This window comes from Notamacropus eugenii, chromosome 1 (assembly GCF_028372415.1).
Source record: "Notamacropus eugenii isolate mMacEug1 chromosome 1, mMacEug1.pri_v2, whole genome shotgun sequence".
NCBI classification, from domain to species: domain Eukaryota; kingdom Metazoa; phylum Chordata; class Mammalia; order Diprotodontia; family Macropodidae; genus Notamacropus; species Notamacropus eugenii.
The window spans coordinates 420370266-420390053 of NC_092872.1; the positions used below are offsets into that span (position 1 = coordinate 420370266).

The 19788-nt window shown below is 44.8% G+C and overlaps 1 protein-coding gene across 8 annotated transcripts in view; it reads left to right on the forward strand.

The window, feature by feature from the left end:
• The window catches only part of DLGAP4 (DLG associated protein 4), a 223024-nt gene extending 210895 nt beyond the window's left edge, over window positions 1-12129 (forward strand). For 7 of the 8 annotated variants that reach the window (XM_072631413.1, XM_072631418.1, XM_072631417.1 and 4 more), the window contains 3 exons: window positions 7603-7694; window positions 9782-9934; window positions 11840-12129. In XM_072631413.1, the coding sequence (XP_072487514.1) occupies window positions 7603-7694; window positions 9782-9934; window positions 11840-12058 (464 nt within the window). In that variant the 3' untranslated portion in view covers window positions 12059-12129. Of the gene's footprint in view, window positions 1-7602; window positions 7695-9781; window positions 10010-11839 lie in introns of all 8 variants that reach the window. The other variant, XM_072631414.1, reaches the window with a different exon arrangement.
• Window positions 12130-19788: the final 7659 nt, after the last annotated feature.

Genomic DNA, 19788 nt, shown 5'->3' on the forward strand with positions numbered 1-19788 from the left:
AAATGGTCATTCAGAAAGGAATTTTTCGTTCCTCTGATAGCAGTCCCCCTCATTTTTGTTGCTGAATCTACAGGACTAAATGCAGTGCCTGGCAGAACCACAGCTTTACAGCTGGAATTTGAATGGTTATCTAATCCCAAAGTCATTTTACAGATGGGTAAACTGAGTCCCAGGGAGGTGAAGTGACTTGCCTGTGTTCACACACATGGTGTCAGAGGTCAGATTTAAACCATACCTCTTGGACACCAGAGCCCAGTGCTTTTTTATAAATATTTATTAAATCAAATCTGACCTGTGCCCACTGTCATCAGCTAAGGGGATGGTCAAACATTCAACACTTAAGTATTTATTAAATAACTGCTCTTTGCAGAGCACTGTTCCAGGCATTGGATGATGGTGTTCAATTGTGTTTGACTTTTTGTGACCCTGTTAGGGGTTTTCTCAGCAGAGGTACTTGGAGTGGTTTGCCATTTCCTTCTCCAGCTCATTTTACGGATGAACAACTGAGGCAGGGTCATGTAACTAGCAAGTGTCTGAGGCTGGATTTGAGGAGGTAGACATTACAAGAGATGCCAGAATTAGATAAAAAACTGTTCCTGCCTTCATGGTGATCCCAGTCTTGTAAGGGAAAAAGACCCAAACACAGATAACTGGTAATATATAGTATTACACAACAAGTATTAGGGGAGCAGCTAAGTGGTGCGATGGATAAAGCGCTGGCCCTGGAGTCAGAGGAATGCCTAGGTTCAAATCCAACCTCAGACAGTTGCTGTGTGACCCTGGGCAAGTCACTTAACCCCAATTGCCTCCAAAAAAGGAAACAAATATAGGAGGTGCCTAGGAATAAGAGGAGGCTCCTGAAGGAGGTAACTTGGAAGAATGGTTAGAAGTCTTGTTAGAGATGGGTGATGGGCTCCAGGTGCAGAAGGAGGACGACCTGCATGTTGACACACAGCAGATGTGCTTGATGATGCTATCCTTATTTCTTACAAAGAAGAGGAAGAAGGGAAAATTACGGAGGGTCTGGTGGGGTGGTGATGCCATACCAGAAAGAAAGGAAAACACATCAACAAAATATCTAAAAACACACAGAAGAGCACAGAAGGAAATACAGCACGGCCCGGCAGGCAGGGTTGGAACCAGGACGTTAAATTTAATATGTGTCTACATTAAATGTATTTATATCATATTACAGTATGTAATTGTATTTATATAATTAATATGGTTATATTTATATATTATCTACAAATAACCTATTATATTTAAACAACATAGAATCCTTTTTAAATTAATGTTAAATTCATGACAATAAAAATCATTTTCAAAAGAGTGGATAGAAAGTGATTTGCCTAAGGTCAATAAAGTAAGTCAATTAAAGAGCAGTAACCTGGAAATCAGGTTTCCCCAACACCACAACTGCTTCCCAGAAAAGATCACGTGGTCCTTTCTGTAAAAGAGCTTCTAATATAGTCAATTCAATAGATCATCCCTAGGTAGATAAAATAGAGCCATAGTGAGTAAATAAAACAGGGATGGGGATCCTTATCTTGAAATAACCTAAGTTGTCTTTTGTTCTCCTTCTCCCTCCCTCTCCCCAGTTGTTCTTTGTGGAAGCAGCCCATACATAAAGAGAGACCCAATAACTGTCTTCAGGCATTTGAAGGGCATGTAGAAAGAGCCTGATCTGCTTGGCCCCAGAGGGCCAGACTGACTTCTGTGCAGGGGAAGTGTTAAGGGCAGGACCACGATTTAGATTGCCTATACAGGGATCATTCCTAACAATAAGAGCGATTCAGAATTGGAATGGGCTGACTGGAGGCCATGAGTGGGTTCCTCTCCCTGGAGGTATTCAGTCATAGGCAGGACAACCATTTATTCATAATGTTGTAAAGGGCATCTCTTTTCATGTGTAGATGGGACTTGACTCTCTCTGATACTCTGTGACTGTGAGGAACAGCAAAAATTACTGAGGACTCTGTCATAGAGTGGGTGACATTTTTGGAATTCATTTTGGGTGCTTTGTTTGTGCTTTGTTCTCACAGAGGACCATGACATCAGGGAGATGATGACATGACTTGCAGTTGACTTTGATTTGAGTGAGGGAGGGCTGTACAAGGTCACCAGCCTCACTGTCTCCTCCAGAGCCATCTGTTCTTGGGTGAATGTTAGAGGGATGTAAACCTCTTGCATGGGCCTTAGGGAACAAGGCTTTTCTGTGGCTAACTTTGATTTGGAGGAAGAGAGGTGTTTCCTTAGGTTTGAGCCCTTGGGTTTAGGCTGTTGGTAATTAGTAATTACTTTGTTATTTTTAATTTCCCCAAATAGAATAGAAGCTCCTTAAGAGTGAGGATTGTTTCACTTTTTGGCTTTGCATCCAAAGTACCTAGCATCATAGTGTGCCTTAATAAATGCTTATGGATTAATTAATTGATTAATTAATATTGAGACAAAAGTGATATCATAGCAGCAGCATAGGATCTGGAGTCAGAGGCTCTAGGTTGGAATCCCAGTTCCAATGCTCACAGATTTCATGTCCATGGACAAATTTTTTCTTCCCATTGTAAAATTATCGGACTGAACTAAGTGACCTCTAAAGTCTTTGTTATATATTTTACCAAGAACTTGAACTACCTTTCTCACAAAATTATAATAAAGGTGCTTTGTAAACCATAGAAGTGTGGGACTTTGTAGTATGGATAACAGGGCAGAGAGACACTGGTAGACGGAAGCCAGTGGAGAGAACACCCATTTTCCAGAACTGTTCTCTGTCCTTTCAGCCGAACTTGGCCAGCAGATTCTTATTCTCTCAAATAAGGATGACAAATGGTCTCTCTGTTGTTGCAACGTGTTGATGGGTGAGCATTCATTAAGCGTCTGTTGTGTGCCAGGTACCGTTTGCTAAGTTCTAAAAGCTGAAAAAGCACAAATTCTGGGAATCAGAGGACCCAAGTTCATAGCCTCCTCAGTAGTTGTTTGACTTTGAGGAACCCCCTCTGCAATTCAGTCTCCCCCTCTGTAAAATAGGGGTAACAGAACTTGTACACCTACCTCTAACAGAACTTCTAAAGGGGAAAGTGCTTTATAAACCTGAGATCGTAGACTCAGAGCTAGATGTGACCTCAGAAGACATCAAGTACTGAGACAGGATTTGAACTCGGGTCTTCTGACTCCAAGTCCAACTTTCAATCTGCTGTACCACGTCAGTACTTAAAGCCTTGAAGGCTCTTTTAATTTTATTTATTTGTTTATTTATTTCTTTTTAGTGCCAGCCTGTGATTACAATTGGTATCTAGAACTCCCAGTGCAGAAATTCCTTTTACCAAATGCAGATCACCAACTGCTTCCTACAACTGAGAGGTTTATGTGATTTGCCCTGTGTCACGCAGCCAGAATGTGTTAGAAGTAGAACCCAAGCTTATGTTGACTCGCAAAGCCAGCTGCCTATGCATGTATCTACTTTGTCATCCTGCCTCACAATATCACGCTCTGTGACCTATAATTTGACTCAGAGCTGCTCTCTAAGTCAGGCACCATACTCTGTATATTAAGTAGGCTCTTAATATGTGTTGAATTAATGGGTTCTCTGCATCATCAGAAAGCCTCCTTTAGGTTGAAATTCCCTTGACTCCAGGTCCTCCATGAGGACTTTCTCTGCATGACTTAATAGATATCTCAAAGGAACTGATGATGATCTATTCTCAGGGGAGGGGACTTGGGGCCCTCAGTTATACAATGTTTGTCTTAAGCTGTAGAAAGGGACTGTCTCAGGGAAGAGGAATTGGGCTAGTTCTACTTGACCATGGAGGCTGAAACTAGATGCCATAGGGTTCAAGTCAGTGGGAGGCAAATTGTGGACTTGGTAGAAGCAAAAGCTGCTTAACAGTGAGGTCTGTGCAGTAATGGTGTGAGCAGAGCCCTCTTGGGGGGTGGTAGTGAGTTCCCTGTCATTAGTAGTAATAAGAATTTCATTTTCATATACTTGGATGATAAGCCCTCTGACATCCCATGCAGCTTGGGACTGGTATCTCTAGGATCCATAATTCTCTCCTGCCCAAGCAGTCAACAACCCTTTATTAAGCATCTGCTTTGTACCGGGAACTGTGCTAGGCACTGGGACACAAAGACCAACTGTTCCTGTCCTCACAGAGCTTAACATTCCATCAAGAGGAATAATGTGTATGCATATAAGTAGATACAAAATCTGTACGTAGCAAATACAAGGTAATTTCCCAGTTTTGGAGGCACTAGTAGTTTGATGGAAGGAGGAAAGGGGGGAGCATTAGGAAAGGCCCAGAGTAGGAGGCAATGTTTCTGCTGAGCTTTGAAGAAAACTGGGAGTTGTAATAGGTTGAAGAAAAGAGGGGAGGACATTCCAGGGATAGGAGACAGCCTCTGCCAGGGCTTGGGAGATGGAATGTTATGTGTCCACGGGTGAGAGCAAGAAGGCTGATTTGGCTGGAAATGTAGAGTGCTCAAAGGAAGTAATGTGGAAACATCTTGGAAAGGAAGACTGGAGCCCTGCTGTGAAGGGCTTTAAATGTCAAACTGAGAAGTTAGTATTTTATCCCAGAAGAAGAAGGGAGCCACTTAAGCTTCTTGAGCAGGGTATGACACAGTCAGACTTGCACTTAAGCAATGTCACTTTGGTGAGCTATGTGGAGGGTGGGCTGGAGGGGGAGGTGAGGGACTCATGTTTCCCAAAGGTGACGTGATAGATGTTCAGGGACCAGAGTAGGCCTGATGGGCTCTTTCTTTTTCCTTGTTCCTTCTCTGAGTGCAGCATGGACACTGAAGGACTCCTCAAAAGTGCTGTTGTGCAATCTCTGCTGAAACATAGGAGGGGAAGCAAGAGGTTGAGCCCAGAAGCTTGGCTCTTCTCTGAGAGAGGGGGTACCAGGCTAGAATTATATGTATCTGCACCCATAAATATTATTAGTCGTGGGGATATGGTTTTCAGGTTCCAGATGAGAATTACAAAATTTTAAAGGTGAAAGGAACCTCAGAGACTGTCTGGTACAACTGCCTTACTTTACAGAAGGGAAGCTGAGTCACAGAGAGGGAAAAGGACTGAAATCCATGTTTACTGGCTCTTGATCCAGGCTCTCCTCTTGTATTGCCTGTGATCTTTTTTGTTCAGCTTTTTAAACCAGGCTGACAAGTTCTCTGCACGTTTGTTGAACGAAAACCAGTTGCCATGGCCTGTACAGAAGTTGTATTCTCCAGCCCAGAATATCAGCTCTTTCTCTCTTACAGAGCTGAACAGAACGAGCATTGGGACCACTGAGTCCAATTGGATTAGGCATCTGAGACCCAGAGAAGGGAAAGTCTCCACAGTTAGTAAGTAGTAGAGTCTGTCTCCTGGCCAAGGGCCCTTGGAGCTTCTAGGGAAGGTGGACAGGATTGAGATATTCTGAAATAGCTAAGAAGGGCTGTGTGTGGAGCCTTGAAACCCTAGTCAGCAGCTCTCTCCCTTTCTTGCAGAGGTAGGGGGATGGAGATGGAATCCTGCAGACATGTGTCATTTGGCTGAACTTTATTTTTCATCTTTCAACTGGTTCACTGTTCTCCCATCTCTTCTCCCTGGCATCGAAGAGCTTTGCCCAGCACTTAGCACGAGTGCCTGGCACATAGTAGGTGATTAATAAGTGCTAGTTGATTGATTGCACTGCCTTGTCCTGCTCTGCAAAGGTCAGCCCTTGGAAAAAGGCGTGGGAAAGGAAGGCATTTCATTCTTACTGCACACCCCCAGTCTAAAATAGGGATGTAGAGGACAACATTCTCCCTGGCAAGTAACCTCTACCCCTGCAGAACAGGGGAGGTTCACAAGGAGTAAAGATGAAGCATGAAAGAAAGTGCACTGAGCATGTCTGGCAAATATCCAGTGAGATGGTACAATATAGTTTTTTAAATGGTGAGTTTGAAGTGAAAGTTGCAGTCCTGCTCTTTGTGCCTATATGATTTTTACTTCCCAGGTCATTGTTTTATCTCTTAAATAGAAAAAGTATTGGACTAGCTTCTTCCAACTCTGAATCTATTCAGTGTTCCTTAGTACTGAACAGGTATAGGATAATGGAATTCATGTGATTTGATCATTTTTAAAAATAAGTTTTATTGATGGCTTTGGGAGTTTTCCTTCAGTCATTTCTAGAAGTATCCTCCCTCTTTATCGCACTCCTCCAGTGGAACTCCTCACACGTTAAAAAAGAAAGCCAGTGAACGAGTAGATCCCAAAAGGTATCAGCTCCTGTGTCCATTCAGCCCTTGTCATTCTCCGCCTCTCTTTTGGAAAGAGGAAGTGATCTGATCATGATGGAGAACATGGAATGAATTCCAGGCTCTGAGAGTCCAGAGACCCTGGTCCTAACCAACTGTTCTTTTTTATGTTTTATTTATTTTTAATTTATGGAATAAAATAAGCCTTTCCATAACATGTTATAATAAAAAAAAAGACGATTGGACATGAAACTGCAGATTTATTATGTACAACTTACTATTTCTTTTAAATATATAATACAATTATCATGTCAATTTCTTTTTTTTTCCTTTTTTCCCTTCTCCCCCCCACCCCCGAGATGGCTACCATTAGACACAAATGTGCACATGTACGTAAAAGCATTCTATACATGCTTCTATTTATCATTTCTTTCCCTGGATTCAGATAGCCTCCTCCTTCATATGCTCTCTGTAGTTAATTTGGGTATTTATGATAGAATGACTTGCTCAAAGTTGTTCTTAAAACTATACTCTTACTATATACAACATTTTCTTGATTCCGTTCATTTCACTCTTCATTTTTTCATTCAAATCTTTCCATGTTTTCCTAAGATTATCAAGCCAACCAATTCTTCTTGTAACTTTGGGTTAGGTCACTTGCCTTCCAAGCCTCAGTTTCCTTATCCTGCCTCTGATACTTAGCACCTGTGGGACCTAGGACAAGTTCTTCTCTGCACCTCATTGTCCTCTTCCAAGCATGAAGGGGCCTGAACTCTATAAAATGGAGATAACAGTACTTTAACCTTCTCTCTCACAGGACCATGGGGCAAGCATTTGGGAAGTCTTGAAAGTTAGTGGTGTAGCTTTGTGGGTTGTTGTGAACATCATCACTGTTAATACCACTGTCATTGTCCCTGGCATTGCCACAAAGGGGGTGGGAGGTTTGGAGCAGATTTTTCTGTTTGTGTGTCTATATTTGTCCTACGCTTCAAAGGAGGTGGCTTTGGAACAGGAGGTAACAACCTTCCTTCCTCTCCAGGGAGGGCTGGGCTGAGTTGTGGGCATCATCAAGGCAGTAGGTTATGGGGGCAGAGCCATAACCAAGAAGCATCAGACTTGAAGCTAGAACACCTGGGTTTAAATTCTCTCTGTAGCACTTATAATCTCTGTGGTGCTTCTTAGCTTCAGGGTCTTTATCCGTAAAAATGAAAAGGGATCCTTACTTGTACATCCTATTTCGTGAGATTATGGACGATGTGCTTTTGTAAACGTTAAAACCATAAACAATAAGTTGTTATGAATAATAATGGTAATTATTACAGTATCTTTCTCAGGCCTTCTCTGAGATTGACTAGTTTTGATCTGGACCAACCTTTTTTCTTTCCTCAGTCTTAGGGAAAGTCCTCAGTGCTGTTGGTAGTGCCCAGCTATTGATGTCTCAGAAATTCCAGCAGTTCCGAGGTCTTTGTGACCAAAACTTGGTGAGTCTGAATTCCCTTGGTAGCCCTTGAAGCTGCTGTGAGCTTGGGTTGACGGGGTAGAGGGGTGAGAACAGGATCTGACTCCCTCATAAGAAGTCCCTCTGACTAGCTTGCTGCCAAATCAAGGCTTTTCCTTCGGGTCTGTAGGGTCTCACTTTCTCCTCTGGGGAAAAGAGATGTCAACAGCAAATCCTGGGTCTTTAAAGTGACTCAGACATTCCAGAACTAATAGTTTGGGGTGGGAGGGGAAGCGGGAGGAGCTGGACTTGTTGCCTTATGTCAGATGAAGAAGTCTGGCCCACTTCGAACTAGTGAACTTGCTCATTCCACAAACATTCAAATTGAAAAGGGGCAAAAGTGGTGACTGAAATGTCTTACCCATAAGGGACTGTGTTCATGTGGTAGAATTCTATTGGTCAATAATTGACCACCTTCACTTTGGTGACTTGTGTGTCCTCTGGCCCAGAAATGACCTTCTGAGCCACCGAGCCCAGGAAGGGGGGTGGTGAAAGTACTGGGAACGACATTGAGCTCTAGGGTCTATAAGGTTAGGCCAAGATTAGGGGCAAAGAGAAGGGCAAAAGACTGAAAGGAGTCACTGGGAGGATGAGACAAAAAAGGCTCTGTTCAGGGCTCTCACTTAAAAAGGAGGTGAACAGATGGCAGCAGTGTACAGGCTCTCCCAAAAGACAGTGAAGTTTAAGTTTTACCAACCCTCAGCTGTAAGTTCAGTTGGATTCCAGTCATGGTTACACACTGTGTCCTCATGGGCAGACCTCCCCTCTCTGGGCCTACACCTTCTGAAAAAAATGGGGCTAATGAACTTGGCTCTGCCTGGCAAGACTCCAGTGAGGGTCCAGTGAGACAGTGCATGTGATAACCCTTAAATATTACAAGATCAACAGGAGGAAATATCACTCTTATTAATGACACTTGAAATAATCACAGTAAAGAGTCGTGAAGGGAGAGACCCAAATGCGCTACATCTGACTTTTGGTTTCATTGTTTTCCTCATACAAATCTTCTGTGAAACCGCCCTCCCCCCATGCCGGTTCTGAGCTCCTGGTAGCCAGGCCAGCATAAGCAATACTTTCTGGGGAACAGTAATATTCATTGTTGCTAGGAATAATGAGGTCTATATTGAGAAGCAGATGGAGAGCTGGCCTTGAAGTTGGGAAAATAAGGTTCGATTTTCCAGCTCTTGGTACCTAGTAGGTGCTAGACCTACATTGGTCAGAGGAAGTTACTTATCGGTATCCTTATATTGATGAAATTAACTCATTTGGTCAAAAAACAATTTTAATCATCCATTATTAAATTATGATGCTTTGTCATTACAGTTTCACCACTGATGAAACATCATCAAATCCATCCTCCCTATCTCCTTGGGTTTTCCCAATAGCCTTAACAGATGGTGCACAGGGGTTATTATCCCCCTGACAAATGGAAAGTATGTAGAAATTGGGATTCTGATGTAACTTGATCACAAATACCAGCCCTGTCAACTTGCCCCACAGTAGGAGCTTGGGTTTCCTCATCCATAGAATAGGAGAACACTTAATGATTCTCTGAGGTGCCTTCCATCTCTAACCCTGTGATCCCTGTGATGCCATTTGCCTGAGGCTCAAGAGTTGGAAATGATTGGTTCAGAGTCACAAAATGACCTCATACCTCAGACCCCATTCCCATACCTACAGCCTGTCCCCATTTCCCCTCAAACTGCTTTCCTACTTTGTGATAGGTGGGTATTGGGAAAGCGCAATGGGAGAAAGACCATCTGAAAAAAACTGCTGTTGATAAAAGGGTCAGAAGAGACACTGGTTTGGACAGAAACTTGAGCAAAGAGGATATATGCTTAAAGTTTCCAGTATTGTGCAGCTTAGGCTGAAGTCACAGAGCAGATTCTGGGATGAGGAGAAGGAATGTTGGCCTTTCTGTTACTTGAACAGTTTGTTGGTGCCATGAATGGACAAATAAACAAATGAACCAAAACCTCATCTTTGTTCCTATCCTGACATGATCCCCAAGGGTGGGGATGGGAGTGGGGGGCACAGCCACTGAGTCTTCCTCTTTCTTCACCCATGTAGAACCCTGACTCCAACCCCAGGCCCACAGCCCAGGATTTGGCTGGGTTTTGGGACCTGTTGCAGTTATCCATTGAAGACATCAGTATGAAGTTTGATGAGTTGTACCACCTTAAAGCAAACAGCTGGCAGCTGGCGGACCCCCCCGAGAAGAAGGTGAGCATGGAGCACTGCCGAGGGGCTGAAATCCAGGGGCTGTGACCTAGTCGGAAATAACACTTTCTACCATCGGTCAGTGCAGCTCGGCTCGGTTCTCGATGTGTCTCTAAGCTAGGACCACGCAGACCCATTTCTCTTCCTGGAATCCATGCTTCTCCTGCCATCTCATCCCATCCCACTCCATCTCATCCCATCCCAAAGCTCTGTCTTGTGGCTTCCTTTGTGACTTGTGCTGTCTTGGCTGCTGCACTATTATGCACGGACAATCCCACCCTTGGGACGATGGCGGCAACACTATAGAGCCCTGTTTGGTGATTTGAGAAACTTGTGTTCAAATCCCAACTCTGACCTGACTTGCTGTGTGACCTTGAGCAAGTCTAGCCCCCTTTCTGGGCCTCTGTTTCCTACTTCATAAAATGAGGGGGTTGCAAATTAACAAAACAAGTAATCTGGTTGTGTAAATAGAAAAATCTTTCAAGGAGAAATCAGGCCATTTAGAGCTGCTCTACAAAAAAGGTACTGGGAACTGACAGATTCAAGTGATTTCTACCAAATCTTCAAAGAGCTAATCATTCCTGTGTTATAACAGATCATTTCCAAGGGTAGAGAATGATGAAAGACTACCTGCTTCCTTCAGTGAAGTAAATATAGTCTTGATCTCCCAAACCTGGCAAAGATAAAGACAAAAAAGAAACATATATATATGTACATATAAATACATAAAGTCCAGTGTCGTTAATGAATTTTACTGGGAGAGGGCCGTCTAGATCTTCTGTATAGAAACGTCCTCCACTGATGTAGATTAGCATGCATCTAATTTATAATCTTAGAACAAGGCTTCTTAACTTTTTCAGTCATAGAAAGGTGTCCATGACATAAAAGGCAGCTGGGTGGGCAGCATGGTGGATAGAGTGCTACATCTAGCGTCGTAAAGATCTGAGGCTCAGACGCTGTGCTGTGTGACCCTGGGCAAGTCACTTCATCTCTGTCTCAGTTTTCTCATCTATAAAATGAGCATCTTCCTCCCAGGGTTGTTGTGAGGATCTCATGAGATAATAATTGTTGAGTGCTTAGCATAGTGTCCAACACGTAATAAACAGTATATAAATGTTAGTTGTTATTATCATTATTATTTTTAAAAAACATAATTACAAAGGAAACCAAAGATTAGTGAAAATAAAGATAAAATTTTTCCCTTATCCCCAAGTTCATAGACAGCCTTGAAGTCTATCCACAGACCTTCCGAGTTAAGAACTCTTGTCTTAGAGAGTTAACTGAGGCACCAGGAGGTTCAGTGACTTGCCTCTGGCCCCACGGTATCAGGCGAAGGGAAGACCTGAACTCAAGCCTTCTTGACTGCAAGACTGGCTCTCTGATCACACCCATGCTGCCTCCATTAATGAATGCTAATGCAAAAATAACAAACAGATACTGACCAGTAGAATGCATCAGTGCCTTGAATGGTCACAAGGATACAGGGGAACAAGCCTTAGATTTGGAATCAGAAGTCCGTGATTCAGATCTTGGCTCAGCCACCTGTGACTCTGGGCAAAATCCTTCCATGATCTAGACTTTGGTTCCTCACCTGTAAAGTAGGAATATTGGATTTTAAGGGTCTCTTCCAGCTCTAAATCTGCTACTGCTTTGTTCAGGGAGGAATCCAGGGGGGATCCAGCATTTGGTGCTTTGTAGAAGCACCTTGTACTGCCCCCAGCCGTCATCATCCCCCCCCAGCATCCTGTGCTACTTGTGTCTATTGCTTGTGGCCCAGCCACCAGTTGGGTGGAAGCCACAGGGTAGGGGGGAGGTGGGGAGGAAAAGGGTGGGGAAGGGGCGGCATGGGGCGCACATGATGGCTGTCTTTATGTTACTCTTTTATCTCCTTACTGTCTCGCTCTAAAGGAAGAGAAGAAACCTCCCCCTCCTGTGCCAAAGAAGCCGGCCAAGTCTCGAACAGCTCTGAACCGGGACAAGGCCTCGGACTCTGGGGACAGGCAGCGCCAGGAAGCCCGAAAGCGTCTCCTGGCCGCCAAGAGAGCCGCATCGGTGCGGCAGAACTCCGCGACAGAGAGCGCGGACAGCATTGAGATCTATGTCCCGGAGGCCCAGACCCGACTTTGAGCCAACGAAACGGAAAAGGGAAGGAACACAAGCAATTTTTAAATCATTAAAGAGCAAATGAAATTCTCCCACCCTTCAGTGTGATTATTCAGTCTAGAGACGCTGGAGCCAACTTTAAAACAAAAATTACCAATTAATGAAAGGGCTCGAATTTGGCTTTTTTTTTCCTCTTCCCCTTCTTCTCAGCTTTCAGTGATGAAGATTTGAAACAGACAAGCAAACTACAGGACTGTCTTCTCTTGCTGAAGGCAGTACGGCCACGCGGACTGGACAGACTCCTGCAGCTCCCACGCCCAGGCTCCAGACTGTGGATCTTTTTATACCTGTTGTGTTTCATGAGAAATGATTAGTTTTATTTACAAGCTACAGAACAGAACCAGAATCCTGAGCAGCCACTATTACCCCAGGCACACCCATCTCTCCCTTCCCTCCCCTTCCCTCCCATCATTCTTTGGTCTTTGTTTTTGACCTCATCCTCTCAGCCCTGCCATCCCCAAGACCTCCCCTGAGGTTAAGAGGGCTCCTGCCTTCCTGGTGGGTTGGCATCCTGGTGAGAGCCCTCTATTCTACCCCTCAGTATTTTCTCTCTTCCTACCATCAGGGCTGGATGCAGAGGGATGAGTGGATATGCTGTGGTAGCCCCCACCACACGCATGGTCCTTGGTCCTTTCGTTAATGGAAAGCAGCTTTCCAGGAGTGGAGAGCAGGAACAAAGTTCTTTCCGAGGTGCAGAGGAGAATGGTGCGGTAGAAAGAGCATTATAGATTTGAAGTCAGTGGATCTGGGTTCAAATTTCAGCTCTGACGCTTATTACTTGTGTGACCTTAAACAAGTTTCCCTCACCTCTGGGCCACAGCTGCCCTACCTGTAAAAATAGAGAGTAGATTGGATCTCTCAGTTCTCCATCCTATGAATCCTCCCCAAAGGCCAGGCCCTGCTTGGGAGGCTAAAGAATGTACCATCCACCTTCCTGCCCCCTTTCTTCAACCCTCCCCTTCCTTGGCAAAGGAAGCTAATGCTGGAAAGGGGGAAAGCTGATTGTGGTGGGATGTACAATGAGCCAGCCACAGGTATTACAGACAGATGGAGCCCACGGCGGGGAGGGACAGCTGGGGCTCCCGTCACGCCTGGTTGCGGACGTTGTGTGTACATATGCACATAGACCCCCTCCCCTCCCCGTAGGAGTGGTATATTTTGCGCACATAGACACACACGCATGTGCGCCCCCATACACACGTGCACAGGAGGCCTCAAGGCACCAAAGTGGGACATGGGTGTATCAAGAGCATCTATTTTTACATGTACAATATCTAGGCGTGTGTAAGAGTGAGTGTAAAAATCCATACCTTGGTGTTAGCAGCTTTTCCCCTTTGTAGCCCGTGCCTAGGGGGGGGAAGGAGGGGCAGGCAGACAGGCGGACCCTTCCCATTTCAGGTTTTCTAACTTTGAAGCCCCTCTTGGTGGCACTGAATTGCCGGCACTCGAATGGATCCCTGGGCTCCCCTGCTGGGATGGATGGTGTCCAGCAGCTCTTCCAGCCCCACAGCCCAGGAGTTTGGGAATCGGGAGACCGTGCGCACTCGGTGCCCCCCCGCAAATGCTGTATACTATGTATATGTCTATATGGCATTGCAGGCTTCTCTGTGTAGGCCTCATCACACGGAATGAGCACTGGAAGGAGTCAGGAGGCCTGGGTTCCAACCCCCAGCTCTGCCACTTTCTGTGACCTTGGGCAAGTCACTCGACCTCTGTGTGCCTCAATTTCCTCCTCTGTACAATGGGGATAGTCCCCGCCCCTCCCTACCTCACAGGCATGTTGTGAGAATAAATAGGGTCACGTGTATGACTGACCTCGTTGCTGTTATTGGGGAGGGGAGGTTGGTGGGAGGGTTGCCCCAAAACTGGGACCAGGCTGGAAATATGAGGGATGAGGGGGATGCTGCAAGCTGAGCTGCCCTGGCCCAGCCCTGAGCTATAAGGGCTTATCTCTGGTGGAAAACCCAAAAGTTGTGATAAATTAAATAGAGAATAGTGTGAGAGTTGCCTGGCTTAACAACCAACATAGTTCCTGTGAACCCTTTGTAATTTGCAAAATGACAGAAACTCATGGGGACTTGCCTGCTCTGGGTGTCTGGTGAGCCTCGCCCACCCTATACCACTAACTGAAAGAGGGCAGAAAGTGAGGGGGGAGCCTGAGTTTGCTAGAGCAATCATTTAAGAAGAAATCAGGCCATTTAGAGCTGCTCTGCACAAAGGTACCTGGCACTGGCAGATTCAAAAGGAATTTCTCTGTTGGCCCATTTACTGGATGGTGGAGCGGCTGCTTCTGTATTTCTGTAGCTAACAGACATCTGCTCAGCGGCATCCCATGGCCTGTGCACCTGATGAACTAGAATGGTTTTCCCTGAGCCCTGCACTAAGAACCTAAGAAAACTAGTCCTTTGGGGAGGTTTCACAGTTAGTCAGTGAGACCTCTTTGGAAGGAAGCCATTTGAGAGGCAGTGGGTACAGGGATCATCCTGCAGCAAGAACCCTTAGCTGGGAGTGAGTGAAGAGTACTGGATTCTATTCCTCCTGATTCAGCGTGACCTTGGGCAAGTCAGTTCTCCGTGGTGAGTCTTGGTTCCCTCACAGAAGTTGGTCTAACACAGAGGACCCTTTCAGTTCTCATCGAACATGGCTTGTTGGGAGGTCCAGTCCAGGTGGGAATCTTCAGAGGAAGGGGAGGTCCAAGTTAGGTGGGAACCTTCAGAGTGATAGGAGGTACAATCTAGATGGGAACCTTCAGAGTGATGGGAGGTCTAGTCTAGGTGGGAATCTTAAGGGGAAGGGGAGGTCCAGTCTAGATGGAAACTTTCAGAGTGATGGGAGATCCAAGTCAGGTGGGAACCTTCAGAGCGATAGGAGGTCCAAGTCAGGTGAGAACCTTCAGAGTGATGTCCCATCTCTTCCCAAAACCTTTCTCAGACCAGTTTTAGTTCATGCTGACCCCTCTCTTCTCCAAACCTCAGCAATTAATAATCTATGCTGCCCATCAGCATCTTTAGCAGATTGTCTTGGGACCCCCCACCCCCTCCCTTGGATTGTTGTTTTAACCCTAATTAAACTTCATTTGATTTGTTGTCCTATAACTTCCCAACTAATTTATGAATGAGCTTAGGAGCCCTAATTCTAGGCCTGACTGTGATCCACCTCTTGACCCTTTCTCCTCTCTGGGCTTGTTTCCCCATCTGTAAAAAGTGGCTCTGCCTGGTTCCGACCTAGGCCAGAGTGAGGAGCCAGTGGAACAATGGGTGTGTTGGCACCTTGCAACCTGGAAAATGGAGTGCACAGGTAAAGGCTTAATACATACCCCTCCACTGTGCTTGGCTCAGGGTCAACCATGACACAGGTAGATTCTTAATAAAAAAGAAAAATGTCCATGGAATTAGCAGAAGTGTAAAGGAAGGCCCAATGATCTCTTGGCTCTGTGTGTTTGGGATGCACTCAGGCTTAATATCACTAGTTCTCGGTTCTGGGGTTTGTTTGGGTGAGGGTCAGCTGGGACCCTTTTAAATCAGTTCAAGTCTTCCTGCTGCCTAACCTATCTAGCCATATCCTCCAAGAGCCAAACCCTAAATCTTGTGATCCTCAGGGCAAATTCACTTGTTTGGGGAAAGGGGAGGTTGGCACTCACTTGGAATTCATGATCCCAGCTCAGTGGATTACTTAATCAATGCTGATTCTGGGTGGGTCTGGACATGGCTCAGGTCTTCCCACCCCCAGGTAAGATGAAGTAAAAGAAGAGGTCATGACACTAGGGAAAGGTGGGCCTGAGGAGGGGGCATGTAATGGTGATAGGATAATGGAGGGGTAATGGGCAGTCACATTAAATGTGCCCCCTATGTCCAAAGTCTGGGATAAAATCCTGATCACTGTATATATAATTATAATTCTACCTCCTAAATATGCATTGCTTCTCCATCAACAAGTTTATTAAACCCCTACTAGGTGCCAAAGACTCTCCCACATTCCATCTCCCCAACTCTGGGAAAGGCAAATATTCTAACAGAATTAGAGTTTAGATATATAGGTTAGAATCTAGAATACAAAGGTCAGAATCTAACCTTATGACATAACCAAATTCAGATCATCCTTGCCCTAAGGTCAAATGGGAAGGGGCTTGCCACTGACTCATTTACCAGAGGGTCCATAGTGATGCCAGGGAGGGCAGTAGAAAGAGCTTTTAATGAGGCTAAGGTTGAAGTTCCAGATATTTGCTACTTGTATTACCTTGAGGAAGTCATTTCCCTCTGCACTTCTGAGATGTTCTTGGCACTTGTACTGCTTCCCCAGATGGGTGGTTAAGATTAAACGAGACAATTTACATAAAGTGCTTATATTCTCCTCTGTGAATCTGGAACTAACCGTACCCTCTCCAGCCAAACCTAGGACCTGGGTGCCAGTAGTGAAAAAGAGCTGCCTAAGAGTATGCTATGGTTAATAGAGTGGGGGGCATCAAAGTAGCCTAGGGTGCTGGGCCTCTTTCTGAGTTCAAATGCGACCTCAGATACTTACTGGCTGTATGACCCCTGTTTGCCTCGGTTTCCTCACCTATAAAATAGGCTGGAGAAGGAAATGGCAAACCACTCTAGTACCTTTGCCAAGAAAACCCCAAATGGGGTCATGAAGAGTCAGACAATGGCAGGCAGGAGACCTGTTTTCCACTAACTATATGGTCTGGGATAAGTCACTTAAAAGAAAGAATTTTTTTTATTCAATTACCAACCCCAATGAACCTCGGTAAATGAAGGGGTTAGAGAATCACCAAGCTCTCAGGATAATCAAACAAGCATTTTTATGTGGCAGGTACCATGTTAAACATTAGGCATCCAAAGGCAAAGAAACAATCTGCCCCAGAGAACTCACATTCTAGCAGGGTGGACGAAATGTAAACGGACCCGGAGCAGAAAGAAGGTTATCTCTGAGGGACAGCACTGGCACTGGATCTCAAAGCCCTTGATCACTGAAATCATACTTCCAGCCCCAAAGAAAACAACCCTTTTCTAGCTCCAACAGCCTGCAGCTAAAATATTATTTCTTGTGAAACAACTCCAGTTAAATTCAGAAAATGCTGTTTGAGGTTCCGGAGGAAGGTGGCCCATGGTCCCAAATCTCCCCCTCACCTCGAGGATGCCACACAAAATTCATCCTGCATTGGGAGCGATGTGAAGTGTTGGTTCAATTGAAGTAAACCAGTGTGGTTTGCCACATTCTTCAGTGCCCACCAGGTGGTGCCAGAGAGCAAGAACTAGGAGCAAATTTCCATTTAAGGCCAGAGAGGGGTGCCTGGTAGAAGGGGGTACCCCTCCCCCAGGGAGGTTTGTGGAAATTGACTCCTTGAAGGGTACACCATATATTGTTGAGGGACCTCTGAGCATAGGAGACCCATGAGCTATCAGGGGCTCTGTCTGGCCTCCTGCCCCCTCCATCCCTGACTGGTTAGGTTCAGTGGCCCAATGTTTGGTTGGGGATGAGGGAAGGTGGAGAGGAGGGACTGAGAGCTAAGAGGTCTAAGAGTCGGGGAGAAAGAAGGCACTCTGGGTTTTGGGGAGTGGAAGGGGGTATCACCATAGGCGTCCTAGAGGAGGTCTTGCCTGAGCCTGGAAGAGACTTGTAGGTTACCTTGGGGGAAGGGAAGACGGAAAGGGAGAAGAGCCCTGCCGGCTGCCTGTCACTGTCAGAGCCCATCTACAGTAAATTAATCACAAGTCACGTTTATGCCTCACTTTATTGTTTACAAAATACCCTGTGTACATTCTCCTATTTGAGCTATAGGACAACCCTAGGAAAGAGAAAGTCGAGGATTTTTATTATTGTCCATTTTCCAGATGCCAAAATTTAGACAGTAGTGAATGAAAAAGGACTTGTCCAAGGTCACACAGCAAGTTAGTGTCAGGCGGGATTCAAACCCAGATCTTCTGACTCTAAATGGGGGCTTTTTCCAGAGCACTCTATGCTCAGTTCTAGCTCTCCAAGTCTTCATCATCATCATCATCATCATCTACTTCTCTTCTACTCTCTCTTTCTCTCCCCAAAGCCTTCAGCTACCATCTCTGCAGATAAGGCCTCATCCTTTCCTCTAACTATGCCCTCCCCTCAATCTATCTAATTTTTTATTTGTATTTTTCTCATATTTAATTTTTTAATCTGAACTTAAACACCAAATAAAAGGAGCATTTCCATGTACACTGTGAAACAGAACAGGATTGTACATGAAACTGCAAATGAAGAACTTGGCAAGCTAACTTTCTCTCCCCTTCATTGCTGAACTACTTAGAAAGTGCAGGCTCAGCTCCTTCCCCCATGTTCTCACCCTAACCTCATTCCCCAGCCTTCTCAGTCACCAAATCTAGCTCTCATCCTCCTTGACCTCTTTGCAGCTTTAGCCACTGCTGGTGACCCTGCTCCTTGTGGAAACCCTCTCCTTTGGTTCCAGAGAACCCCCACACTAGTGATTCTTCTCCCACCTTTCTCCTCCTCTTCTTCCTGAGTTGATTTTTTAAACCCGATTAACTTAGATCTTATTTCAGCATTTTAAAATTAAATTGACCTCTCTATCCCAACCCCTTCCCTCATTCCTGACTTCTTAACATGGGGGTGGCAGGTTGTCATAATTCCTAAATCCATTATCTCTGGCCCTTCTGAAATTCAGACTCAGATTTTCCACAGCCTACTGGTTATGTCCACAGGGGGTGTCCTGCCCTTACCTTAAACCCAGAATACCCAAAAAATCTTTATTCTTTTTGAGAGACAATGGAGAGTGGCAGATAAAATGCTGAATCTGGAGTCAGGCCTGCCTTTGACTTTGGCTAGCTGTATGACCATGGACAAATCGCTTTAATGTCTCTGAATCTCAGTTTCCCTATCTGTAAAGCAATCGCAGAGTGATCAATCATTAATTTAGACTTGAAAGATCACCTGGCACAGGAATTCTTAAGCTTTTTTTCTGTCCTAGATCCTTTTTCAAAGCCTGGTGAAATTAATGAACCCCTTCACAGAATTATATTTTTAAAGGTATAAAAAGACTCAGGATTATAAAAGATATACATTATATTGAAATACAGTAATCAAAAATCCTCCCTAAAAACAAATGCAGGGGCAGTGTTACAATGGACAAAGCAAACAGTCCTGGAGTTAGGAAGACCTGAGTTCAAATCCGACCTCAGACATTTACTAGCAGTATGACCCTGGGCAAGTCACTTAAACTGGATTGCCTCCAAAAAAAAAAAGAAAGAAAGAAAAACACAAGTTTAGTTAAAAATTGTCTTTACAAGTAATTGGGGGAAAATATATTATTAAAAAATAAGTTCAGGGACCCCAGATTAAGAACCCCCTCTCTAGCCCACAAATGAGACACCGAGGCCCAGAAAGGTTTGAATAACTTGCCCAACCGAAAGAAAACACAGGTTAAGTGACTGGAGAGCCGGAATTTGAATACAGGTCCCCTGACTTCAAATCCTTTTTTTCAATTGTAGAACACTGTCTCTTCAAATTTACTATCCTCTCATCCTCAACCACAAAGTTGTTATGAAGGAAATCCTGTATGTCAAGCAAGTGCCAGATAATGGTTGTTTCCATTATTTCCCTAAATCCTTATGGTGAGATATAAAGGAAAACTGACATCCTGTACCCTAACCCTGCATCCTCCCCTCTCCTACCTTCTCTGTTTCTTTTTAAAGGCATAACCA